This window comes from Oryza sativa, chromosome 4 (genome assembly GCF_034140825.1).
Source record: "Oryza sativa Japonica Group chromosome 4, ASM3414082v1".
NCBI lineage: Eukaryota > Viridiplantae > Streptophyta > Magnoliopsida > Poales > Poaceae > Oryza > Oryza sativa.
Window position 1 is genome coordinate 1,113,994 of NC_089038.1, and position 15,597 is coordinate 1,129,590.

General features: G+C 56.5%; 1 protein-coding gene and 1 pseudogene across 1 annotated transcript; both read left to right on the top strand.

Moving 5' to 3' along the window:
- The first annotated feature begins 687 nt into the window (after positions 1-687).
- On the top strand, positions 688-2,337 carry LOC136356039 (basal body protein 10-like). Its single transcript, XM_066309434.1, has one exon. The coding sequence runs from the start codon at positions 688-690 to the stop codon at positions 2,335-2,337; it is 1,650 nt and encodes a 549-aa protein (XP_066165531.1).
- A 9,581-nt stretch (positions 2,338-11,918) lies between these two features.
- Positions 11,919-14,187, top strand: LOC107277334 (putative potassium channel KAT5; annotated as a pseudogene).
- Positions 14,188-15,597: the final 1,410 nt, after the last annotated feature.

Here is a 15,597-nt window from a genome sequence, read left to right on the forward strand (position 1 = left end):
GGAGCAATCTACCCCGGGAGGGGGTCGTGCTTCTGGGTCCCGTGTCAGGGGCCCGGGGAGCAGCCGCCCTGCCGACGCCCGGGGGAAGAGGAAGCAGGGAGGAACACCTCCCCCATCTCCTCCCCGAGGGGGCGGGGCGGCGCGTGCCAGCAGCAAGCGCCCGGAGGGGGCCGCGCCAGCATCGCAGCTCGAGGGGGAGCGCAAGAAGAAGCGGCTCCGCAAGATGGAGGAGACAGAACCATCTCGGGGAAACCTCATTTCCCCTCCAAAGTGGTCGTTTAACCGACCCCCTCGCAGGTTCGTCTCTCACCCATCATGGCTGTATTCATTCTCTCAACATGAGTTTTCATTCGCCCATCTTGTTCGTCTTCTGGTCTTTTCTTTTGTTTCAGCGAGATCCCGTCGCGTCCCTCCCGCCATTCCAAGTCCGGCCAGCCTGAGGCCGAGGATCCGGCGGCCGCAGAGGCCCGCAGGCGGGAAGCTGACCGGCGAGAGGCCGCGGATCGCCTACGGGAAGCCGAGGAGGCCGCCCAGGAGGCCGCCCGGGCTCGCCAGGCCGAGGAAGCTGCTCGGGAGGAGGCTGCCCGAGCCCACCAGGCCGAGGAAGCCGCTCGGGAGGAGGCCGCCCGAGCCCACCAGGCCGAGGAAGCCGCTCGGGAGGAGGCTGGATTTCGCCAGGACGAGGCGATGGCGACTTCCGAGGCAGCTCACGACGAGACCGCGGGTGCGTCGCTCGGGCCCACTCCCTCGGGCGACGCTCAGGCGACAACTTCCGGGGCAGCTGGCGACGAGGCAGCGGGCGCGTCGCTTGGGCCCACTCCCTCGGGCGACGCTCAGGCTCAACCAGGTCCGGAGGACATCCCTGCGTCTGGCACGTCCATCGGCGGGCCGAGCCGCGCGGCATCTTCTCCGAGGCGACTTTTCCCCACGCCTTCTGCTGCCCTACTGAGCGCAGAGCCCCTTCTGCAAGCCTTGGCCGCCGCAAACACCACGGTGTTGGACGGGTTAAGTGCCCAGGTGGAGGCCCTGCAGGCAGAGCGGGCGGAGCTCGACGCCGCGTGGGCGCGCGTCGAAGAGGGGCGACGCTCGGTGGAGGCCATGGTGGAGGTGGGCCGTAAGGCTCACCGCCGGCATGTCTCGGAGCTTGAAACCCGTAAGCAGGTGCTGGCGGAGATTGCCAAGGAAGTGGAGGAGGAGCGGGGGGCTGCCCTCATTGCCACCACCGTAATGAACGAGGCGCAGGACACCCTCCGCCTTCAATACGGGAGCTGGGAGGCGGAGCTAGGGAAGAAGCTCGACGCCGCCCAGGGGGTGCTTGACGCTGCCGCTGCCCGAGAACAGCGGGCGGCGGAGACCGAAGCGGCGTCCCGGCGGCGCGAAGAGGCCCTCGAGGCGCGCGCCATGGCGCTGGAAGAGCGCGCCTGCGTCGTGGAGAGGGATCTGGCGGACCGCGAGGCCGCTGTCACCATCCGGGAAGCGACGCTGGCGGCGCACGAGGCTGCCTGCGCCGAAGAAGAGCTCGCGCTCCGCCTCCGCGAGGACGCGCTCACCGAGCGGGAGCGAGCTCTCGAGGGGGCCGAGGCCGCGGCGCAACAGCTGGCGGACAGTCTGTCCCTCCGCGAGGCAGCGCAGGAGGAGCAGGCGCGCCGCAATCTGGAAGGTGCCCGCGCCGAGAGGGCCGCACTGAACCAACAGGCCGCTGAACTCGAGGCGCGGGCGAAGGAGCTGGACGCGAGGGTGCGCAGCGGCGGGGCGGCCGCGGGCGAAAGCGACTTAGCCGCCCGCCTTGCAGATGCCGAACACACCATCGCCGGTCTGCAGAGCGCGCTGGACTCATCCGCCGGGGAGGTCGATGCCCTCCGCCTGGCAGGCGAGGTCGGGCCCGGCATGCTTTGGGACGCCGTCTCCCGCCTAGATCGCGCCGGTCGGCAGGTGGGCCTCTGGAGAGGGCAGACCGTAAAGTACGCCGACAACCAGGGAGGCCTCGCCCAGCACCTCTCGAAGATGGCCGGGGCTCTCCAACGGCTCCCCGAGGAGCTCGAGAAGACAATTAAGTCATCCTCGAGGGACCTCGCCCAAGGAGCGGTGGAGCTCGTCCTGGCGAGTTACCAGGCCAGGGACCCCAACTTCTCTCCATGGATGGCGCTGGATGAGTTCCCTCCTGGGACCGAGGACCGCGCGCGCGCGCAAGTTCGGGATGCCGCCGACTATATCGTCGACAGCTTCGAGGGCTCGGCCCCTCGGCTTGCGTTTGCCCCCAACTCCGACGAGGAGGGCAATGCCGGTGGTGCAGACGACAGTGACGTCGAGGCCGGCGATCCGGGCGCATCGGAATGAGCCCCGAGACCCCCGCCATTCTTCAGTTTTTCCTTCTTTTCTTTCTTCTAAGGCCTTCGGGCCTCTTTTTTGTATAGATCAACTTAATCTGTAATCAAAAATGAAGAAATTTTTGTGTCAATTTCATCTTGCTGTGAGTATGAGATCAGGATGATCTGTGCCGTGGTCCTTTTGTGTCTTAGCTTGAATAAGGGCTCGTGCCCAGGTTCTGGTCCTCAAAAGGCGCGGGTCGGGGCTAGTGCCTGGGGAGATCCACATGTCGAGACTGGCCAGGCCGGGAACGTGGTGACCGAGGGTTATGGGTGACCCGATTGTGGGTTTTTGCCGATTCCCCCCCGGAGTTCACCACGCCCCGGGGCACGGCTCGGTTCTGGGCCCCGTTTGGCGATTTTTAGCCGACCCGAGCCCCCGAAGGCAGGATTGAGCGCGAGTGACCTATTTCAAGTCAAGATTCTTCAAAAGGAAAAAACAGCGCAGATACAACCTTTAGGAAATTGAAACTGCTTTTATTGAAATTCTGAAATAAGAGAAATAAGAAAGTGCATGTGTGGCAGCCCCCGGCCAACCCTGCACGCCCGAGGGGGTGCGGGGTTGGCCCGAGCCCGAAACCTGACACCCAACTCCCCCCTCAGGGGTAGAAGCGACGAAGGTGTTCGATGTTCCACGGGTTAGGCAGCTCAGTGCCGTCGCCCGTGGCCAGCCGTATGGAGCCCGGTCGGGGGACGCCGACCACTCGATACGGACCCTCCCACATTGGTGAGAGCTTGCTCAATCCAGCACGCGTTTGGACGCGGCGTAGGACGAGGTCGTCGACGCAGAGTGATCGGGCCCGGACGTGACGCTGATGGTAGCGCCGCAGGCTCTGCTGGTAGCGCGCGACTCGGAGGGCCGCGCGCCGCCTTCGCTCTTCCAAGTAGTCGAGGTCATCTCTGCGAAGCTGATCTTGATTAGCCTCGCAGTACATGGTGGCCCGAGGAGACCTCAGGGTGAGCTCAGATGGGAGAACCGCTTCCGCGCCGTAGACGAGGAAGAAAGGCGTTTCCCCGGTTGCTCGGCTTGGTGTAGTTCGGTTTGCCCAGAGCACCGCTGGCAACTCCTCGATCCATGAATCGCCGTGCTTCTTGAGTATGTTGAAGGTCTTGGTTTTAAGACCTTTGAGGATTTCCGCTTTGGCGCGCTCCACTTGGCCATTGCTTCTGGGGTGGGCAGGTGAGGCGAAGCAGAGCTTGATGCCCATGTCTTCGCAGTAGTCGCCGAAGAGTTCACTAGTGAATTGGGTGCCATTATCCGTAATAATACGGTTAGGCACTCCAAACCGGGCCGTGATGCCCTTAATGAATTTAAGTGCGGAGTGCTTATCGATCTTGACGACCGGATAAGCCTCGGGCCACTTAGTGAACTTGTCGATCGCGACATACAGATACTCAAACCCGCCCGGGGCCCGCCTAAACGGTCCCAGGATATCGAGTCCCCAGACAGCAAATGGCCACGAAAGTGGTATGGTCTGCAGGGCCTGGGCCGGCTGATGGATTTGCTTGGCGTGGAATTGACACGCTCTACATCGGCGGACCAGGTCGACCGCATCATTGAGAGCTGTCGGCCAATAGAAACCTTGGCGAAAAGCTTTACCAACCAAGGTGCGCGAGGCGGAGTGGGCTCCGCATTCGCCTTCATGGATATCGGTAAGAAGCACAACGCCTTGTTCCCGAGGAATGCACTTCAGGAGGATTCCATTAGCCGCGCGCCGATAGAGGGTCCCTTCTACCAGCACGTAGCGTTTGGAGATGCGATGGACGCGTTCACTCCCTTCGCGGTCCTCGGGTAGAGTCTTATCTGTGAGGTATGCTTGGATCTCGGCGATCCAAGCAATCAATCTAAGGGAGCTGGGAGCACTCCCCTCGGGTCCCGAGGCCTGGACTCCGACGGGCCTCGGGGGCCGGTCAGGCGCATCCGTCTCCCCTAAGGGGTCGGGTCGCGCCGACGGCTGGGCAAGCCTTTCTTCAAAGGCGCCCGGTGGGGTCTGGGCTCGCGAGGACGCGAGCCGTGAGAGTTCGTCGGCAATCATGTTATCCCGTCTGGGCACATGCCGAAGCTCAATCCCGTCAAAATGGCGCTCCATACGCCGTACTTGGCGCACGTAGGCGTCCATCTGCGGGTCAGAGCACCGGTACTCCTTACAGACTTGGTTAACGACCAGCTGGGAGTCGCCTAACACCAGGAGGCGGCGGATCCCCAGTCCAGCTGCCACTCTGAGTCCGGCAAGGAGTCCCTCGTACTCTGCCATATTATTGGTCGCTCGAAAGTCGAGGCGGACCAAGTATTTGAGGACGTCTCCGCTCGGAGAGGTCAACGTGACCCCCGCACCGGCGCCCTGAAGAGACAGGGAGCCGTCGAACTGCATCACCCAGTGGGCGGTGTGAGGCAGCTGCGAGGGGTCCGTGCTGGCCTCGGGGACCGAGACGGGCTCGGGAGCCGGGGTCCATTCTGCCACAAAGTCGGCGAGGGCCTGGCTCTTGATAGCGTGGCGCGGTTCAAAGTGCAAATCAAACTCAGAAAGTTCGATTGCCCATTTCACCACCCGTCCAGTACCCTCTCGATTATGCAAGATTTGGCCGAGGGGGTAAGACGTAACCACCGTAACCCGATGCGCCTGGAAATAATGGCGCAGTTTCCTCGAGGCCATCAGAATAGCGTAAAGCATTTTCTGGGCCTGAGGATATCGGGTCTTGGCATCCCGGAGGGCCTCACTAACAAAGTAGACGGGCCGCTGCACCTTTCGGTGGGGCCGATCCTCTTCGCTAGGGGCCGCATCCCTGGGGCGCTCTTCACCCAAGCGGCCTCGCGGGGCGCACTCGTCTTCTGTGCCGACGACCTCGGGGTCGGAGGACGACTGGGGCGGCCTTCCCACAGTGGCCTTGGGGCCGCCCTGGGGGTCGGGGACTCCTGGCGTCGTCGGACAAGCGGGCAAAGGGCCAACTCCGGTCGTCAGGGGCCTTAGGCCACCGTTCGGCTCGGGGGCCTCTTCTCCCTGCTCTCTCCCGGGTCGAATCGGCACAGGGTTAGCCTCGGGGTCAGAGGGCGATAGGTGCGGCCTTCCCGCAGTGGCCTCGGGGCCTTCCTGGGGGTCGGGGGCTCCTAGCACCGTCTGACAAGCGGGCAGAGGGCCATCTCCGGTCGTCGGGGGCCTTGGGCCACCGTTCGGCTCGGGGGCCTCTCCTCCCTGCTCTCTCCCGGGCCAAGTCTGCACAAGGTGGGGGTGCGCGGAATGAGGATTGTCCTCATCGCGCTCCACGACCAACGCCGCACTAACCACTTGCGGGGTCGCCGCTAAGTAGAGTAGCAAGGGTTCATTTGGCTCCGGGGCGACCAGAACTGGGGGAGAGCTGAGATACGCCTTCAACTGAGTGAGGGCACGTTCAGCCTCCTCCGTCCAAGTAAACGGCCCGGAGCGTTTGAGGAGCTTAAATAAGGGTAGCGCCTTCTCTCCCAGCCTCGATATGAACCGACTTAGGGCGGCCATGCAACCGGTGACGCATTGCACATCCCTAAGCTTGCTGGGGGGGCGCATCCGCTCTATAGCTCGTATCTTCTCGGGGTTGGCCTCGATGCCTCGGGCAGAGACCAAGAACCCGAGAAGCTTGCCCGCAGGTACACCGAACACGCACTTATCGGGGTTCAGTTTTATGCGGGCGGAGCGGAGGCTCTCAAAAGTTTCCGCTAGATCTGAAAGTAACGTTTCCTGGTTGCGCGTCTTTACAACCAAGTCATCGACATAAGCCTCAACATTACGTCCTAATTGGCTACCCAAAGAAATTCGAGTAGTACGTTGAAAAGTAGGACCTGCATTCTTTAACCCGAAGGGCATTGTCGTATAACAATAAGTTCCTATGGGGGTAATGAACGCAGTTTTTTCCTCATCCTCCCTAGCCATGCGAATCTGATGGTAACCAGAGTATGCATCTAGAAAACACAAAAGGTCGCACCCCGCTGTGGAGTCGACAATCTGATCTATGCGAGGCAGGGGGTAAGGATCCTTAGGACATGCCTTGTTAAGGTCGGTGTAGTCGATGCACATCCGAAGCTTGCCGTTCGCCTTGGGAACGACCACCGGGTTCGCCAGCCACTCCGGATGGATGACCTCGCGGATGAATCCGGCCTCCAGAAGTCGCGCCACCTCCTCGCGGATGAAGGCTTGACGTTCCGGGGCTTGGCGCCGCACTTTCTGCCGGACCGGCCTTGCGCCCGGCCGTACGGCGAGACGGTGCTCAATCACCTCCCTGGGGACCCCGGGCATATCCGCCGGTCTCCATGCGAAGACGTCAGCGTTTGCCCGCAGGAAAGAGATGAGCGCGTCTTCCTATTTGCCATCCAAGAGACCACCGATCCGTGTGGTCTTGGACGGGCCGTCGCCCAGGACAACCTCCTTGACCGGGACCTCATCGCTCGTGACTATCCGCTGCCTCGGGGCGGCGGGGGCGGATGTGCCAAGCCTCTCATCGCCACCCTCGGGCTTGGACACGACGGCGAGGCGGTCCGCGCGCTGCTCCATACAAGCGAGCGCGACTTTGAGGTCGCCATGGACAGAGATGGGGCCATCGGGGCCCGGCATCTTCATCTGGAGGTAGGCGTAGTGGACCGCCGCCATGAACTTTACCAACGCGGGCCTCCCCAGGACCGCGTTGTAGGGCAGACTGAGGTCCGCCACATCGAAGTTCACCCGCTCCGTGCAGAAATTGGCGGGTCCACCGAAGGTGACCGGGAGGTCGATATGACCTAGCGGCCAAGTGTGCCCCGGCGTCACACCGATGATTGGCTGGGACGGCCGGAGCATCATCCCCGGGGCCTTGATGGCATCAAAGGCTGCGGGGGAAAGGATGTTGAGGGCTGCTCCTCCATCAATGAGGACACGCCCCAACTTCACGTTGCAAACGGTGGGAGAAACCACCATCGCAATCTGCCCTCCCCGGGCAACGCACGGTGGGTGATCGGTCTGGTCGAAAGTGAGGGCAACCTCCGACCACCGCGCCCGGCGCGTCGCCTCATGAGTAGGGGCCGCGGCCAGAAGCTCTCGCTTCATGGCCTTGAGGCTCCGGCGAGAAACATGAGCACACGCTCCCCCATCGACAGTGGCAACGGTGGCCCCAGGCTCTTGGAAACCTAGGTCATCATCGCCGTCATCGATGTCCTCGGCGGGGGCCTTCTGCTTGGCCTCACTTCGCCGATTGCCGGAAGGAACCGCCGGGGACTTGCCCTCTCGGCGCTCCTGCCTCCTCTCCTCCTCCCACTTCCTCGTCCGCTCAGCCAAACTTTTGACTGCACGGCAGTCCGCGAGGTCGTGTAGGGAAGTGTTGTGGACGGCGCACCACTTGCCGGCTGGGCGCTCCCTGCTGGGAGCGCCGGCCTTTTTCTTTTTGTCGCTCGCAGGCCTCCCCTTTTGGGTGGCCCGCGAAGCGCCCTCGACGGCGAGGACATGACCCTCGTCGTCGGAATGGACTGACCTCTTCTTCCTCCTCCTGTCACGCCGCCCTGTCTGAGCGGTGGATCCGGGGGCGGCCGAAGCTGCCACACCGGAACCGGAGGGGTTCCAAGTCCAGGCCTCCTCCTTGCGAGCCACTCGGTCCGCGAGCTGAAAAAGCTCCGCGGTAGTCTGGGGCTCCTTGGAGGCGATCTTTTCGAGCATGCGGTTGTGCCGCACGCCCCCCCTGAACGCGTAGATTACCGCGTGTGCAGGGATGCATGGTTTGGTATTGCGGACTTGACAGAACCGCTGAATGTACGATCGAAGTGACTCATCGTCCCTTCGCTGTACTGCGTGCAAGTCCGCTTCCTCACCGGGGCGCGGATATGTGCCTTGGAAGTTCATGGTGAACTGTTGGCACAAATCCTCCCAAGAGTGGACAGATGCGGGTGGCAAGTTCATTAGCCAACCCCGCGCCTGCCCCTTCAGGGCCATGGGAAAGAAATTCGCCATGACCCTGTCGTCACCCCCGGCGGCCTCAATCCCGGTCGTGTAGACCTGGAGAAACTCGGCGGGGTTGATGCTGCCATCATATTTTTCGGCGATGGTGGGCCGGAACCTTGGGGGCCAACGGACATTCCGAAGACTCGCCACAAAGGCTCTACAGCCGACACCACCAACCGGGGGCACGGAGGGCTGGTCCCCGCGTCCGTGTCGAGGTGACACTCTGGACGAGGAAGCGCCCTCCGTTGCGTGGGCAGCACGTCGGTCATTACGCCGGCGCTCGATGCTGGCGCGGGCGTCCGGCCCCCCACGCAGATCTTCCCGGGTCGAAGGAGTCGACGAAGGAGTGGCGGCCGAATGGCGAACAGCGGCTGCCGCTCGTCGTGCCCTCCGTCTTGACGACGCGGAGCCGGTGGTAGCAGCACCAGAGGCCTTGGTGGCGGAGGACCGCCCACCAGCATCTAGGCGCTGCCGCGCAGTCATGACCAATTTGGCCACATCGTCCAGCCAACGTTGGGCTGGAGACTCCGGGTCATGGGCGACAGGCGGGTGACGTAGGAGCGCGCCCGCAGCTTGGAGCGCGCCCTGGGGCGTGCTGCCGTCACCATAGACGAGGAGGCGACGCTCCCCATCTCGCCGCCCTTTTCCACCTCCTGTGGATGTCGAAGTCGCGGATCCTTCAGCCCTCTCGGGCGCCTTCTCCCGCCTAGGACTTTGGCGTGGAGGGGACGGCGGAGTACGAGCTCGACGGCGTGGGTTCGGCTCCCCGTCGTCGCCACTCACACTCGGAGAGAGGTCGTGCGCCTTTGCTTGCTCAGCCATGAGGCTGAACAGGAAAAGCTTGGTGCACACGAAAGAGTGCAAGAGCTCAGAAGATCACTCGCAGAGTCCCCTACCTGGCGCGCCAGATGATGGAGCGTGGGGCTCCTCACCGGGAGACCGCGCTGGCCCCCCTTTGCCGATTCGGCCGGGGACCCTGGATGAGACTCTAAACTCCCAATCTGTATGTGGAAGGTTCGCGAGACAGGAAGCACAGAAGACACCGGCGATGTATACAGGTTCGGGCCGCTGAGAAGCGTAATACCCTACTCCTGTGTTTTGGGAGATCTGTGTATGAAAGAGCTACAAAGTATGAGCCAGCCTCTCCCTTGTTCTGGGTTCCTAATCTGGAAAGGTCCAGTCCAAGAAAAAACTCCCCCTCTCTCCGTGGGCAAGGTCCTCCTTTTATATCTTAAGGGGATACCACATGCACCATCCCCCCTCCTTTGTGGGGATTTCCCCCACCTTTTCACAAATGGACGGAGATTTGCATGGTTGCCGTTCGAGTCACCTTCTGATGGGACGGCCCGCACCTACCTCCACTTTCGCCGGGAGCAGGCGCGACGCGGGATCATGGCTGCCTGCTGACGACATGACCGGAGTCAGACCAGTCACGTCGGTCATTCTTGTCCACCACGTGTCAGCTTAGCAATCTGCACGTTGGCCCTTCTTCACACAACATTTTGCCTGTAATGGTTAGGATGAAGCCTGGCATATATCTGACCAGGACTAACGTGCCATCTCTGGGAGGTAACACGCTAGCTCCAGCTGGGGACGAGCGCCTAGAAGCCCTCGTCCTGACGGGATGGGGCGAGGCGTGCGTCAGACCGCCTGTCGCCACCTAACCCGCGATCTGACCGGTCTGTGACTGGTCATAGACCGGATAAACGAGTGCACTGCACTGCGTTACATGCGGCGTGACACGCTCAGCCAACCCGCAATAAATGTGGTTAGGTGAGCCCCCACTGTGCTCACCTAACCCATACACGCGGAGCAAAAAAAACCCACGAGGGGTCGGGGCGCCTCGGCCCTCGGGGCCGAGGGGGGTGCAGCCCGACCCCCACAGGGGGACTAAGAGGAGGGCGAACACATCACCCTCGGGCCCGACGTCCCCCGAGGATGCCAGGCCACGTGGGCGATTGTGTCTGCCTCAAACCTCTAGTCATGATACTCCCGATCCCATGTCACCGACACCTACCCCTATGAGCATCTTCGAAGACTGGGCCAGCAAATCTTCCTTGAGAGATTGACGAAGGCCTACCACTGAAGCACAACACTGTTAAATCCTGAAAAAATCACTCCCATGGGAAGTCGAACCCAGGACCTCAGGTGCTACTGAGGCTCTTGTAACCACTAGTGTGCACACCGCTTGATTGATTGATAATCTCTTTCGGCTACCTCCATAGGAACGACACAATTAAGAGGTTTGACGTTGAGTCATAAATTTTTTTTCATCACCCAAATTTAGGTAGTGTTTGAGATAATTAAGATGAAGATGAAATTAGCGTATGCAAAACGAGAATATAATTAGCTTACGATTAATTTGAGTTTTTGATTATTATAGACTTGGAAAATATATTTGTTATAAAAAGTTTTTTTAAAAAAAAACTACATGTGTAACAAAAACCGTGATAAAATCATCTCCCTAATAAGAAGTACAGTAATAATAGGGACATAATAACAATAAAAAAGGTTGTCTCCCAAAAACGGCTAATCCCTAGTTTCGAAATTTCCAAACCCCTAGCGCTGGGGGCGGCGGCGATGGCGGCGGAGCCGCGTGGGTCGCTTCGCCGGCGGCGGGGGAGTGCGGAAAGGGTGGCCAGCCCGAGTGGCTGTCGCATCTACGACCGCATCGTGGCGATGAAGCTACATACCCCAGGCTCACACTCACCACCGCCGCTGAGAGCAAGTCCAATAGTATAGCCCACTACTAGCTCCAATTTATCTATACGATCTAATAGCTAATTCATATAATAGTTGCTTACTATACTATTAACATATGGTCCCACCTATCATACACACATTGTGTCTTGGAGTCCGTGCCGTAGCTGGCTGCAAATCAGTAACCCGCTACTCTTCTCTATCATCTTTTATCTCATTAAAATATGTTTATAGCTGGCTAATAGCTCACTATTGTACCTGCTCTGAGCACGACAACCTTGCGGCCTTCATCAAGGTCCAAGCACGAGTTCTGGCTCTCTCCCCACCACCAGCAGCAGGCAATCCTATCGATTACTACTACTTGATTTGGGGAAAATAAAATAAAATCAAATCGGACAGTGCTGTGATGAAATCCGATTCGATCCGATCGTGTTAGGAATCCGAAACGCTCTCGCATTGGGAGTCCATCGCGGACTGCGCGACACGATTCGATCCACTGCCTACATATACGATGTGCGTGGTTCCAATTACCCCCTTTATTTGCTCAGATCGATTGATTGACACACACATAGCACATAGCTGCAGCTTGTCTCTACAATCATGTCGCCGCTTGTGCGTCTCGCCAAGATGGCCTCTCTCGATGTTGTCCTGCGTTCAGATTGCGTCGTGCTATAGCTAGCTAGCTTGCATGTATGGAACTGCATGTTCTTGTTTTCTACTATCTGATGATCAAATGCAGCAAATCTTGTTCCCCTTTTGTAATTCGAGCACACCATTATATGTAATTCAGCCCTGAATTTGTGTGCTGCAGGTTGATCAGTCCACATCAAAACTAGACCAACTTGAGAAGAACACCAGCAAATAAGGTGGAAGCATGACAAGACAAGGCAGCACATCGGTGGCAGTACTGCCAGTGACGATGAGCCCCGCCATGGCAGCTAGAAGCGAGCTTCTCCGGTCGGCATTTGGCAAAGCGTCTCCTTCGCTTGGATGGTTCATTGTTAACCCTCACAGATACAGCTACAGGTGGTGGCACATGTTCCTGATCATGCTGGTGTTGTACTCGGCATGGGCATCGCCATTTGAGCTGTCCATGGAGAAGGCAGCCTCCATTGCTCTTGTTGTCATTAGGCCTAGTGGTCGATGTCTTCTTCGCCATCGACATTGCCATATCCTTCTTCGTCACGTACCGTGACACCTCCACTTGCCTCCTCATAACTGACCGCAGGAAGATCACAACTAGGTGATGATCCCTCACTCTATGCTACTCACACGTGCCTCTCCATGGATTTTCTTTTTGTTTCTGTTAGAGTTCTGATTTGTTAATATGCACGGACTGAACTATTAGGTACCTAAAATGGCCATGTTTCACTCTGGATGTGGCCTCGACGATTCCTTTACAAATAATCTACCAGCTTGTCACTGGCAAAAGACAAGGACTATGGGGGCTCCTCAATCTTCTCCGTCTCTGGCGACTACGGTGTGCCAGCAAGCTCTTTGCAAGGTACATACCAACGCATATAGTAGAGTTGATAACATGGTTCATCAATTGCTTATATGGACAATAACAGAACAGCATGTTGTATGCATATGTGTTTCAGTTGTTGATATGGAATTCTGAATCTTGCAGGGTGGAGAAGGACGTCAGATTCAGCTATTTGTGGACTAGGCTTATCAAGCTCCTCTGTGTAAGATTATACTGTTCGACATTGTCACAGACACATGACATCTTGGCAATTGTTCATTCCTACCTAGTATGCTTGTGCTCACCTTCTGCATATGGATGCAGGTGACACTGTTTGCGTTGCACTTTGCCGCTTGCATCTACCTATGGATGGTATTCAACTACAAGATCAAGGAGCTTACATGGATAGGCAGCCAGATCCATAGCTTTGAGGACCGGAGCGTGTGGTTTTGCTACACCTGTGCAGTGTACTGGTCCATCACCACGCTTGCCACGGTCGGCTATGGCGACCTGCATGCCACCAACATCGGCGAGATGCTGTTCAGCATAGCCTTCATGCTCTTCAACATGGGCCTCACATCCTACATCATCGGCAACATCACCAACCTCGTTGTTCGTGAAACCTCCAACACCTTCAAGATGGTAAGCTACCTGCATACCTTGCACATGTTCTTTTTCTTCAGCAATTTAAGCTCACTTTAGTGATCGATCGTGGCTTGTTCAGAGGGACATGGTGCAGTGGGTATCGGAGTTCGGGAGCATGAACCGGCTGCCAGAGGTGATGAGGGAGCAAATGTTGGCCAACGGGCAGCTCAGGTTCAGGACAAAGGAGCAGCTGCAGCATGAGGTGCTTTAAGAGTTGCCCAAGGCTGTGCGGTCGGGCGTCATGAAGCACCTATTCAAGAGTGCTGTCGAGAGTTGCTACCTGTTCCAGGGAGTCTCCGTCAGCCTCATTCTGCAGCTGGTAATGCCATTCACTGCTAAATGGAGTAGCAAATGCTTTGAATAACTCTGCATGTACCAATGGACTGACTGATTAACGAAATAAATTCAGGTCACGGAGATGAAAGCAGAATTCTTTCCCCCAAGGCAAATGTTATCCTGGAGAATGAAACCTCGACGGACTGTTATATCATCATCTCCGGCAAAGTGGTAAGAACATCCCCCATATGTTGTTCATTCTCTTTAGTGTTCATGATCTGATAGGGAAGTCATTTGACTAATTGTATCTCTCTTTCATTTTTCCCCTGTATCAGGAGGCATTGACAACCCTTGCAGATGGGAAATAGAAGGTACTTTACATAAACTCACTTATTGTTCTCAAGATACTGAAGTTCTAAAGCTTGAAATATCTCTGACGAAATTGTATGCCCTTTCAGCATGTGAAGAGAATAGGACCTCGGGGCATGGTAGGGGAAATTGGAGTGATGTTCAGCATTCCACAGCCATTCACCATTCGGAGCAGGAGGCTCACCCAGGTTGTCCGCATAAGCCACATCCATCTGCTCCAGGCTGTCCGGCCTAACACCGCAGATGGGTGCATCGTGTTCTCCAATTTTATTCTGGTATCCGATTTTGTGGAAGTATGTAATGTAAATCATGTTGCAATATGTTCTTTTTTTTCATACACTCACTTAACTCTGGAACATACCTTTTTTTCCAGTACCTTGAGTCTCTGAAGGTGCAAACAAAGGAAGTGGCTTTTGTCAGCGGTCATCTTTAGAATGGAAACTCCACGGTTTTGGGAAGGGCAACCGAGGTTGCTGTAGATGAATCAAAAGAGGCCGCTCACAAAATGTTACCGTGCAAAGAACCCAAACGGGTGGTTATTCATGAGTAACTTCCCAACGAGATTGGCACAACACTGCATCCTTTGCCGGGGAAGCTCGTCTTACTCCCAGATTCGATGCAAGAACTGATGAAACTTTCAGGTATGTGAACAATGATGTGTGTGCATAAATATTATTGTCACCAGATGTTTAGACGGAGCAACATATTGACGATATGTTTTCATTGTGGAAACCCCATTGTGCAGAAAAGAAATTTGGGAAGGCCGCGAGAGGGATCCTCACTGTGGAAGGGTGGAGGACATTGATGTGATAAGAGATGGCGACCACCTGTTCTTTAGTTTGTAGGATATGCCATATGCTGTGGCAGATTGTAAATGTATATGATATGAGCATTTATGTCCTTTCCTCTCTTCATTCTTCTTGCACTCTGTAAAGATTTTTTTTTAAAAAAATTGAGAGACTCAAAGAAAATTTTCCTTGAGGGAACACGCTCAATATGTTTTGCAGAAGAATGAAGTGAGTTTCACATAATCAAGACATGATTCTGACTGATTTTTATGGATCCTGCAAACAATCTTCAGTAGGATAGGGACTAGTACTAAATTAGTATAAAAGTACCTTTAAGAGCTCCCGAACGCATGAATTTTACAGGATTTCCAGATTTGAGTTCGTCCATTTCCTCTGAAATTCCTGGAAAATTCCTTCATTTCAAAGGAGGTCAAAAAAATAATGGAGCTAATGAACGTGTAGAAACTAGTTAGATTAATATACTATGTCAAGGGCATAGTAATAAAAAAATGCCAAACATTTGCTTTTCTGCTTTCTACTACCAACCAAACATTTCCTGTAGCAAAAAAAAAATCCAAATGTCATAATAAATTTTCTGAACACATGAATTTTATAGGATTTTTATAAAAAAAACATCTCATTTTCTTTGCATTTCCAAAGGAGGCATAAACACATAATGAGCCCAATGGATGTGAAGAACCTAAAATATACAAATTTAGATCAACACCCTTGTCCAGATTTATAATAACGGAGATTTATAATAACGGAATTGCTAAACTTCAGTCGACAGAAAACCTACCTCCAAATCTTGCAATTTTTGGTTCACTGGATGTGCTTCGCGATTCGTGCTCCAGTTGCTTCTTCTCCAACTCCGATGAACTCCTCTTCTTCTCCGGCACCCGCGACAACCCAAATTCCGGCGAAGGACCGACGAATTAGGGTTCCGGGGTGGGATGAGGTGGGAAGGGTGGGAGGGGGAGGGGGAAGAAAGGGGAGTTTGCCGGGCTTAGAGGGATGGCCGGGGGAGGCGGCAGCCCGGCGGTGGGCGGCGGATC